At 37.9% G+C, this 11,761-nt stretch overlaps 1 protein-coding gene across 1 annotated transcript in view; it reads right to left on the bottom strand.

Annotated features, from left to right (window-relative positions):
• Nucleotides 1-2,676: 2,676 nt before the first annotated feature.
• LOC102304346 (neuronal acetylcholine receptor subunit alpha-7) overlaps nucleotides 2,677-11,761 on the bottom strand; it is a 39,425-nt gene continuing 30,340 nt past the window's right edge. Inside the window, exons 6-10 of the mRNA XM_005944857.3 lie at nucleotides 11,321-11,488; nucleotides 7,790-7,984; nucleotides 7,167-7,253; nucleotides 5,400-5,509; nucleotides 2,677-4,590 (exon numbers count right to left, since the gene is read on the bottom strand). Of these exons, the coding sequence (XP_005944919.1) occupies nucleotides 3,988-4,590; nucleotides 5,400-5,509; nucleotides 7,167-7,253; nucleotides 7,790-7,984; nucleotides 11,321-11,488 (1,163 nt within the window). The 3' untranslated portion in view covers nucleotides 2,677-3,987. The remainder of the gene's footprint in view (nucleotides 4,591-5,399; nucleotides 5,510-7,166; nucleotides 7,254-7,789; nucleotides 7,985-11,320; nucleotides 11,489-11,761) is intronic.

The raw sequence follows: 11,761 nt of genomic DNA, 5'->3' as shown, positions 1-11,761 counted from the left end.
ACAAAGTTGAACAAAAATCTGTTGTATCAAGTCACCCAGTAATCCTTGTTACATGTTGTCACTAGAGATTAGGGAAGAAAAGCGTTTGCCTTTCACTGAGCATTAGAGAGTAAAATACAAAGCACTCACCACTACAAAAGAGTACTAAATGCACATCTCAGAATAGATTTCAAAATATTCTCTTTCTGTATTGTGAGTTTCTGTGTGAGAATACAAAAACATGTCTAGCTCACACAAATAAACAAAGATGAATTTACTACCCAAGGAAAAATTGCACTGTAAGTGAGTGTGAGTGATTTACAAATAGTGCATCATATGCTAACAAAACTATACTGTATTAACACAAGGGATGGATGTAATGAAGTGACACTTTAATAAACTGCCCTGAAAAGTTAAGTTTTCAGTCACAGAAAAGTTCCGGTAGTATTAATTTGTCGCTTTAATGTCATTTCAAAACAGTAATGTTGACTGAGCATTTTTTCCAGTGTCTGGTAAATCATTCCTATAGTTTAAATGAACTGCCACTGACAGACTGGGTTTATGTGGAGAAGCAGAGATTGGTAAGATTTGGCCTGTAAGGCAGGGTTAGCAGAGGTTTATTAACATTTTGGTGCCTACGTATTCTGTGTTCTTCTGTCTGCAGTAAATAAACCTTATAAAGGGCAGGCGATGTATTGCAGGTTTTCTTGATTGCTTAAACACTATAACCAATCTTTTGAACTAAAATTTCAAAACCATAATGCTATTTTTCAAAAAGCACACCCATTTCCTTGAACTATAAACACTATTCCCCTGCTTTAACACATGAGTCAGATGTGGGGAACTGTTACTGCAAAACTCTACACACAAATCCCTACATTTTTCAGTGCTTATACCATGTGGCCATTTAGAAAGCACTTGCATTCAATAATGTTAACTTAAGTCAGCACAGCTTGAGCTCAATTAGCACACAATTAACCAAGTGGAAACACTACAAGTCAAAATTTATCACACACCAATCGGAAACTCATTCAGGTTTGAAACAATGGATTCAAAGAGATGCAAAGGAAGAGGTTGAGGAGGAAAAGGAGGTCTAGGAAACCAAGGAGGAGGTGGAGGAACATAATTGGCCATTGGGCTATTGTAAATGTACCTGGTCAGCGTGGAGGGAATGTCACTCTGTGCGCAGCAATCAGCCAACGAGGGGTACTCCACCGCCATGCCATTCTAGGACCCTATAACACTATGCTTCTCCTTGCTTTTCTTGATGGTCTAAGACAACATATGTTCCAGCGGGACTACAGTGAACCAGCACAGCCAGAGCAGCCTCACTATGCTGTTGTTTGGTGTAATGTCAGCTTCCATCACACTGCTCTGGTTCATGACTGGTTTACCAATAACCCAAGGTTTTCTAACATCTTTCTGCCTGCATACTCTCCCTTTCTAAACCCGATGGAGGAGTTATTTTCGGCGTGGCGGTAGAAAGTGTATGACAGAGAACCTTATGTCCGTGTTCACCTCCTCCGGGTCATGGAAGAAGCCTGCCTATACATATCAGTAGATGCATGCCAGCGGTGGATCAGGCATGTGAGAGGATTTTACCCCTGCTGCCTGGCCAGGGTCAATATAGCCTGTGATGTGGATGAGATTCCCGGACCTGACCCAGATCACAGACAGGATGCTGAGGTGGAATAATGTTTTTAATGTGTGTTGTACTGTATGGTACATGAATAAAAATGTGCCACTGTATTAGGGCTGGGCGATATGACCCAAAATTCATATCTCAATATTTTTTAGCTGGATGGCGATATAAGATATATATCTCGATATTTTTTTTAAAGTTTTAAGTTTTAAGTTAAGAACAAAAAGAGAGTTCTAGTCACACTGTGTCCCAGATGTCACACGGGCACTTTTATTTACATACAGCGTAGATGTACATGAAGAAATTACTCAAAAATAAATTATCAGCATTTATTAAATAATCATGGTCCATAAATAAAAGAAAACAATGTTGTTTTTGTGCATAACAAAAAGCTCACAATTGTGCAGTCAAAATGTAAACTAATAGACGCTGAGCGTAATAACAAAGAGACAGATTTCACAGCTGCACCACGTCTCTGAACAGGTGCCATTTGTGGTCCTTATACACACACAGTACGTATCACTCCACGAGGCTCCTCCTCGGTAGCCGTAATCCTCCGACAATCCATCAAGCGGTGCAGCTCCGTAGCTTAGCAAAGTCATATTAAAACATTTTTTGACAGATTGCTGAGCGCTGTGTACCACATAAAATCGGTTCACGTCAGTAAGCACAACCAGAATCCATACATAAGGCGCACTGTCGAGTTTTGAGAAAATGAAAGGATTTTAGGCCGTGCAGCTCCTCCGGGCTGCATGTCGTTAGCGCGGTTAGCTCGTTAGCGTGGTTAGCTCGCTAACACGTTGACACCGTCCAGCCCCACGCACGGGGCGATTCGAGGTAACTCGCTAACGGAGATTTTCTGCTTTCATCTTGTCATTGCCTGCAGGTGAAGCTATGGGGGAGGGGGAGTTGTGTTCAGTGAAGGAGAGGCGAGGCCGAGTAACGTTGCGTAGAGACAAAAGTGGACGAAAGAGAGGCAAACCTGCGGCTCCATAAGTATAATTATAACGTAACATAGACTATATAAACGATATTGTCACATCTTATATCTCGTATGAAAATATATCGATATTTTTAAAAAACTCGATATATCGCCCAGCCCTACACTGTATGTACATTGGATCTTTTGTTTTCATGATGTAAAAAGGTTTTTGAGGGGAAGAACCACAAGCAACATAACTTGACAGTTTTTGAAATATTGTTTTCAATTTATTGCACCAATGTGTAAGACTATGTTGTAGTGTGTGTGTTTTTGAGGCCTTGTGTGTGATGTCTGTGGACAAAGTTTGGTTTTTCAGCAAGAGTGAATGGTTTTGAGTGTAGAGCTTAATTTTGACCTGAAAATACAATTTTCGGGAAATTGAGTGAGACGTTATGGATTTGTGTTTACTGTTTTGAGAATACGAGCCATAGTTTCAAGAAAAGTGTTTAAGCAATCGAGAAAAACTGTAATATATATTAGACTAATAGCTCCATTTGTAAAAGGAAGAGTAATAATGAAGGTATAAAGAAATTATTTGGCTTTCTTTGTTGTAATGAATCAGATACAGTTGTAAGTCAGGCTGTGGGAAATTATAATGGGCATTTTCACCTTGAGGGGACAACTATATAAATAAAATTGAGTTGAATTGAAATTTTAAATCAAATTTCAGTTAGCGAGGGAAAAATGGTATATTTATCTAAAATGAAAATACTCAGTAGTTTCACACCTCAGATTAGTGAAATGTATAATTTCAGTAGATCTCAGTGAATTTGCTAACTCATTAAAAAATCAATTTCAGCTTAACCAGATTGCACTGTAAAATGTGAATTTATTTATAAAATACAAAGAACAAATGCATTACAAGAATACACCTGTAAAACCCTGTACTATATATGTAACTGCTGAAGTTGTTTAGGTAAGACATCTCTAGAAAACGGAGTGAAGACAGGATGTGTAAATTCTAAAATTAAGAGAAAAGAAAAGCTGTAAGGGAAAGAGTGAATTCTGATGAGACGTGACGCTCAAATGGTGGCAAGTAAATGATGTGGTGCAGCAGGGATACAGAAGAAAAGTGCATTAGTCTGACTTTCTACATCATTAACTACTACATGTTGCTTCAACTTCCTATGTACCTGTATGCATGTTGTAAGCTAAAGAGCAACCTTCACAGGGGAAAAAAACACATTACCCCAGCTATATACCAACAAACGTGTAATGAGAGGGGTAAAGGTTGGGTACTGATCTATGGTGATATCAATTCTAAATTTACTTGAGCTTGTGTGTCTTCACATAAAAGTACAAGAGAGGCTTGTGTGGTGCAGGTCTAATTGTGTCAGAATTTCTACTGTTAGTTTTTATCTGTCAGTGATGGTAGAGAGCAGCTTTACGTAAAGTCTTTTGACACGGCTTCAATGAAATTGGGAGCTGACATGAGAATAGTGAAGGTGCAGATGATGGAGAACAGCGAGAAGGCCACCAGGCATAACCGGTCCACGACTGCAGCTGCAAATTTCCACTCGCTGCAGATTGCCTCCCCCTCGTCCTGCTCTCTGAAGCGATTCGCAATGTACTGCACTTCTTCCAAAATCCGGCAAATTTCGGGAATCTGCTCCAAAAGCAAAGTCCGTGTCTGGTCTGAGTGGATGTCAAGCTGGGAGGTACCGTTATGATGATTCCCTCCACCTCCATTTCCACCACCGCACACAATCACACCTGAATCAACACTAGGTGGAAACACAGGGTTGTCTGTGCCCATTGAGTGGTAGCTAAAGTATAGGTTCATGTTTCCATTGGTTGTTGTTGTCTGAGTAGATGGCTGCCCTGGTATGGTGCTCATCTGAATGCTGGTGGTGCTAGTGTGGTGAGCAGGAGAATGGGAGTACTTATAAGTTGGAGGACTGCTTGAGCTCACTGGAGTTTTGCTTTCCTCTCCAGGCTTCTTCATACGGAGGAACCAAGCGCACCAGTTGAGAAGAAAGACTCGGACCTGAAAGAAAGAAATAAGAAAGATAAAGATTTAGCTGGAGGAAAGAAGGTGGAAAGATTGGATTGATATGTTAATTTACACTGGAAAGTGTTCCTTAGACTACCATGACCTGGATGACAGAGAACCTACATAGACAGTTTAATTGACACTTACCAAAAAAATAGTCTAAAATCTTCTAAAATGACTAAAGCTAGCAACAGAATTGAAACAACAGTTGGTATGATTTCATCCTGAAAATTTCTATTTCTTGCATTTATTTGGTGGCCTACCAAAAAGGCAAAGCTTCTTAAGAGAATGAGAGCAGGACTAAAAGGAAAAAAATCAAGAGATAATAGCAGGATACATCAGAAATGACCTGTTCACAGCCACTCTTAAAATGTTGCCCCACGTGGTAAAGGGTTTAGGAAAAGTTTTGCAGAGTATAATTTTAAAAAGTACCTTTAATCATTGTGTAAGATCTTGGTGTCATGTCCTTAGACAAACAAACTAGAACAGAAAATGGACTTATACTGGCTCAGCGGCTGTACCTCTATGCATTATGTTAGAGCAGTGGTTGTCAGGTGAAAAATATGATGTGAAACTAAGGAGATTCAATTTTTTTTTAAATTTTATGGGGTTTTTTTTTTACTAAACAAAGAAGGATCTGTTATTGTTATTGTGCTAATGATGTGTACCCTTTTTGTTGCAAGAACTAACCTTTTTCAACTTCTAAAGAGGGGCACATCAAAGCTTGGAAACAGTTTTAGAGAGGTGGTTATTGAAATAATACTGTAATTAAATTGTCTCTTTTTTCCCCTTATTGAACTCACCCATTTAGGCATTTTTCCTCCGTGGGGGTCATGGTGGTGGAATTGCAGAACCAGAACAGTTACCACCACCGACAATCCCACAATCATCATGGTGCTAGCAAAATACTGAGCTGAAGAAGAATACGAACAAATCAGTATATTGCAATTTCAATAAAGGACACATGGCTTGCTAGTAGATATTGTAGTCTGTTACTGAATGATTTATTTATTTAAATATGTAAGTGAAATGGTCATTTTAAAATTATTAGATTAGAAAGCATCATCACTGTCACCAAGTAAGGTAGCTGGTTGATTATTCAGTGAAGAAATTATCCCTGTCAACAAATCTAAGGTCATAACACCCCAGGGGCGGTTAAGAGGATGACTAACATCTTTTTTGTTAATGTAAAATGTAGCCAAAAGACATAACACATACGCAGCCTTGGAGGCACTGGAAGACACACAGGGACATAAAAATGCATATCCTTTCCATGTAGGAAAGCATGTTTTTCAAACACATTCTGATGCAGCTGTGATGTCAGCGATTAAGTAGAAAGGCGGGCTAATGAAATTATACGTTTCCGTGTCACAATATAATTGGAATTGTATGATAGCCTCTGATAGTAAATTTCAAAGACATTTTTGTCTTTTATCTATTATCTCTGATATACAGTATCTGTAGTGTGTTAAACATCTACTCTAAAAGGCGTGTTTGCTCTTGGCTTTGTTTTACATCACTGAGCTGCCAGATGATGCAGGGCAGCAGCCCTATCTGCAGCTTCTCCTCCCTTCTTAAAGTCTGCTGCCTTGTCTTCCCCTGTCTGCATCAGTATGGTCTTATGCAACACAACTGTTTATCTCCTACGCTGAATATAATCTTCACATACTGCATCAGCAAGCAAACACCCACCCCACACTCTTTAGAACCCGCCCACAGCCACAACATATCAGTCCATCTGTGCAAAGAATGTTTTCTGCTACAGACTGCCCTGTGATGTGAGTATGAGGCATAAAGATCTATTTTGACACTCTAACCTATTGTAGCCAACTGTCTCCTGGGTAAATTATTCTTTTCATCCAGCAACTTTCCATGGTTTTCTCTCTGAACAGTAAATTGAGAAAATAAAATCTCCATACTGACCCACTACCCTCACTGTGGCACTTTATACCTTTTCCACCTTTTGGGCAAGTCATGATATATTATAATTTTCTTACCTATTTATTGCAAAAATAAGTCCATCAATTAAAAATAAACGAAAAATAGCGCACATTTTGGCTGTTAAATATTTGAAAATGGAAATATTAGATTGTGATTTAAATAACATTTTCTAGTGTTGGCATCCATAACCAATTTAGAATCACCAATTAACATCCATGTCTTTAGGTGGACACCAGAGTACAGTCTTTATGCACTACTGTGTAAATGGACTTGGTTAACTGATTATCAACAATTGCAATTGCTTCTATTAAAGCAGACATTTTGGCAGTTGACTCAGCAAATTAAGTGGTATGATAAGACCTTAAAGGAACTCCCCATAAACTTTGCAAAGAAGATTTCTTCACAATTATTTTAGGGACTAGTGAAGTCATATAGAAAACCAATCAGTGCTTCAAGTTATTGCTGCTAAATGTTGTTCTACAAGCCACTGAATCGAGGGATGTGCATACTCAGACTGCATAGGTTCCTATGAAAACCTTCACAATTCAAAATTGCTTTAATGTTGTTTTTAAACCAACAATTAAATAATTACCAATAAAAGCATTACGAGGAGCTGAATATTGTCTTACCAATTAGAGGAACTGAGTCTGAAGTGGCAGGCATGATCTCTGCTACCAGTAACATGAACACTGTCAGAGACAGCAGTACCGTTATGCCTGAAAAGGGCAGACACACATTAGATACATTATTTCATCAAACATCTCTATTGCTGTTAAATTGTGACTTGAGAGAACTCAAAATAAATGCAGCTGGTTGTCTTCAAAACAGGTGACAAAAGCTATGAATTTATTTTTGGAATATTTACTATCTTATCCACCGTCAAAGGAGCACTGTCATTTCTATTTAGTGCAGCCCTGTCTCACGGAATGGCATTTTGAAACAAGCTGGCATTTTCAGGTCCACATGATTATCTTTGCTGCGTTAACAGTGGTGCTTTTGTTCATCTGCTAAGGAACAGAATTCAAAGCAAATGCTTATTCACAGCAATAATGTCAGCACTAGCATAAAGCAAAGACAAATAAATGGGTAAGCAATTGCAGTCTGGTGGGCAGAGATGACCAAAGTAGTGGAGAAAGGCACATTTTTGTCTACATGTATGAATATAATCATGAATCATTGTCCCTCTGCGTGAAACTGTGTATCTGTGTCTTTGTGTGCAAGGATGGCCTGATGTGTATGTGATCCTCTGTACCCAGTGAGATCTTTTCTCCAGAGTCAGCAGGGAGCAGAAAGACCAACAGTGCCAGACCAGAGATGAGCACACAGGGGATGAGCAGGTTTAAGCCATAATAAAGAGTCCTGCGGCGCATAGTGACTGTGAACGTCACATCGGGGTAGGGCTCCTTGCAGCAGTCATAATACAGCTCATTACGCTTTGCTGGTACACCTGGGAGACATATTAAGGGGTAAAAAGGTGTCAGTTTAGAGGTCAAAAACACAGAATTATGAAATAATGGTCCAGTTCTTTCTTCTGCTTGACTGAATATTTTTTTATAAACACTAAAATAAGCCAATAATGCACATTTTTAACTGCATGTATGGCCTTGTTAACAAAAAGGCATTAGTTAAAATGAATAAAATGTAAATAAATAATCCTTTCTGTCATCGTTGTATTTTTACTCAGTTGTATATAGTATTTGTATTTGTATTCTATTTTTATCTTATTGTATAGTTATTTTATTTTATTCTACTGTATATAGTATTTTATTTTATTCTATTCTGTACAGTTGTGTACTGTATTTATTCTTATTGTATTCTAATTTTTGCCTCATAACTTTTGCACTGTCCACTTCCTTTCCTGCTGTGACAAAACAAATTTCCCACGTGTGGGACTAATAAAGGTTATCTTATCTTATCTTAAATACAGGCAAAATACTTGTAGAAGTATAATGTTTTACATTTTATGGAAAGCCAACTTGTACTTTTTATAGAAGATGTTGGAAACTTATGAATATGATAATAGTACTTTTTTCTTCTTCTTTCAATTTCTGTATTTCATAAATTTGTAGACTTTAACCAATCAGATTAATATTATTTTGTCCAGACTGGAATTTAGTTAATCATGTTTGGAAGTGGCTTGCTTTGAAAAAAACAAAAACAAAAGAAAATCAACTTGTGCCTAATAATCTCAAATCCATTCCACCTGTTTGTTTAGCAGGAAGTTATATAAAGAATTGCTCATACAGTAGAGACTGAAATAGAAGTTGCAAGTTCATGGCTTTAAAATGACAGCCATTTGTTGAGACCAGTAATTGGCTTTTGAATCTGTTTGCTGACCAGCTGGCCATCTTTTCATCCTGTTATTGGAATTTGTTTGATCAAAACCAGCTTGATAACTTTCAAATATAAACTATTAAAATTTATGAATACTTCCACATCTATTTTACAGGCAAACAACAGTTCCTGTTCCTTACAGCATATTTGAAAGGCACCTTTTGTACACAGTACAAGTTCAACGTATCAAAACAAGTAAGGGTAGACAAAAGATTTAATGAAAACAGTAAAATGACATTAAAAAGCAGTCACTAAAGTTTATTTTATGTTCAAGTTCATTTCATGGTGACTAAAAAGTGAAAATATAGCTTTCATGTCCAGATGGCCAGATCTGAACAGTAACTCTGTTTTTGTAAAAAACAAATAAACAAAAACTAAAAGGAGCGTGTATTTATCTTTAGCTGTAATTTAAATAGTTTCAAATAAAATTCTCTTTGGAGATTGTGGAAAGTTAGCTGTAGCTGCAATGCATTGTGCCATGATCATTGTTTGTATTATATGCCGAGCAAGAGTAAAGGACTGCCACAAAATGTTAAAACCTGCAAATGTTAGTAAATGCTTCAGATTACCCAGCTACATCTCCAAAAAGCAGTCATATATATCTGCCATGTTCAACACTATAGTTTTATCTTTGTTGTTGGCATAGATATATTTTGATTTTTAAAAGGTCAGTAACAGAAATCAACATCACATTGGCCTGGCCATAGTCAGAAAAACTACAAGTACAAGAACAATTGTATAGCTAAATGATCAGTAACAATAGCAGATGTATTTCATATGTATAATCATTTTAAGGTGGAATGCAGACAATGTTAGCTTGTCCTCTGGATTAATATCATCAATCAAGGACCTCTGTGTGAGTATGTGTGACTGCCAGGCAGTCATGTGTAGCTTACAATCAACAATCAGTGATGAATAAAAGTCAACCCACAAGAGTGCTGCCTGTGTATGGTTTACCCAGCATTATACACCTCTAATAGCAATTAATTGATTGTGAAAATGACACAATCAACAATACAGTCAAAATGCACAACTTTTTTCAAGTCAGTAACAGAAAACACTTGATATTACCACTGCGTGTGTGAGCGTTACTTCCTATAGGAATTCAGTTTAAATTGATTGCTCGGATTCAATTTCATTTCATTTAAAACTCTTGTCACCCGCTTGCCGAAGAGAAATAGCCTTTGTTAGTTTCTATTAATTTGATGGATTGTAGACCTGCAGATGCATTTACCAGATCTTGTGTGTGTGTGTGTGTGTTTGTGTGCGTGTGTGTGTGCGCGTGCGCGTGCGCGCGCACGCTCACTTGTATGGGGTCATGTCCTCCATTCCCTTTAGGGACTTTAACCTGACAGAACACTAACCCATGGGAACATGTGTCACCCTAGAGACTTAAAAGTGCAGTCCCGAAGGGTCCAGACTGCTTTTTGGGGATAAGAGTTGGTTTTAGGGTAAAGGTTATAAATAGGTGAAGGGTGGGGGTGAGGCATTCAGTTGTGATAGTTCAGATTAGGTTAATGGGCTCAGGAATGGTTTAATTTAATGAGTTACCCCCTGAGACAGTGAAACAATGTGTGTCTGCTTGCTTTTGAGTGTGTGTTTGCACTCTTGCATGAACATGGGCATGTTCTAAGGCACCAGGACAGTGTGTGTTCTTGGTCAGCTAGCTGCCTGGCTGTGCCTGAATTAAGTGAACCATCCCTAGGCCAGCTGTCACCACACACACTCACAACCCCCCATCTATTCCCCCAGCCAGCTGGGTGCACCAACTCTGTGTGTTAGTCAGTTTGTGTCTGGAAATTATTCCATTGGCCTCCGATTAACACCCAAACCTGGATTAGAGATGATGTGAGTTCTTTATTTCCATATGGAGACACAAGCAGTGGAATATATACGGTAAAAATATTGATAGGATGAGGGATAAAGTTAGGAGGATGATTTTAAACAGCACTTTGATGGGCAACTTTCCATGTTTTTTGATATGCTTTATCCACTTGAGTCATCAACCCTAACCCTAACTGTAGGCAAAATGCTGGAGTCATTTCCTAGATGCTTCTGAAAGGCTTGAAGGTATGAACTGAGAGAGTTCTTTTTAACTACTTCTGATGGATTTTATTTTTAGCTTTGCTAGCCTACCTGTTGTGATCAGTATTTGAAATTAGCATCACCTGTATTGTACAGAAATGCTGTCAGAAACAGAATTTGTTGAAGATTTATTTAGTACTATAGTAAATAGAAGCTGCATTATTCACCCCATCTAAAGACCCCTTCGTTGTGGACTGATTGACTAAGAGAGTGGCATCTTACAAAGAAAGAAACACAGCTGAAACACCTGCTGTGTGTGACACTGATTGGATGTTTCACATAGTTAATGCTGAATCTCAGTGAGAGTCTTATCAGGGTCTTTCTTATTCAGCATCTATGCATGACATTTTGTTTTCGTTCTTACCAACAAGGTCCCACTCCCCATTGGGTATATATGTAGAGACATCGACTTCCATCATCTGGAGATCCAGCAACCAACCATTGTGGGTCCAGGAACCAAATTTCAGGTCACACTTCTGAATATCAAACGGGAACCACCGAACGTCGATGTAGCAGGTACTCTTCAAGATACCTGCAGATAAATTACTTTTAGAAACCAATCAGTTTTTTTTATGTAAATATTTATTTTTAAAATAATAAAAAGTTACTTCTACATGACAATTTTTACTTAAACATACTTTAAATAAATGCTTCTCTGATACTAAAATCTAGTATATTCCAAGCCATTTATTATAGGCACTGATATCCTTTTAGAATACAAATAAACATCAGCTTTGCGATTAAAAAAAATACTGATCTAGAAACAGATCAAGAGCTTTAGTTAGTGTTATATCAAACATTAGAT

Source organism: Haplochromis burtoni, unplaced genomic scaffold (assembly GCF_018398535.1).
Source record: "Haplochromis burtoni strain Fernald_Lab_line unplaced genomic scaffold, NCSU_Asbu1 Contig_421, whole genome shotgun sequence".
NCBI classification, from domain to species: Eukaryota; Metazoa; Chordata; class Actinopteri; order Cichliformes; family Cichlidae; genus Haplochromis; species Haplochromis burtoni.
Note: the sequence above shows the minus strand (reverse complement) of the source record. Positions and strands in the feature narration are given on the sequence as shown.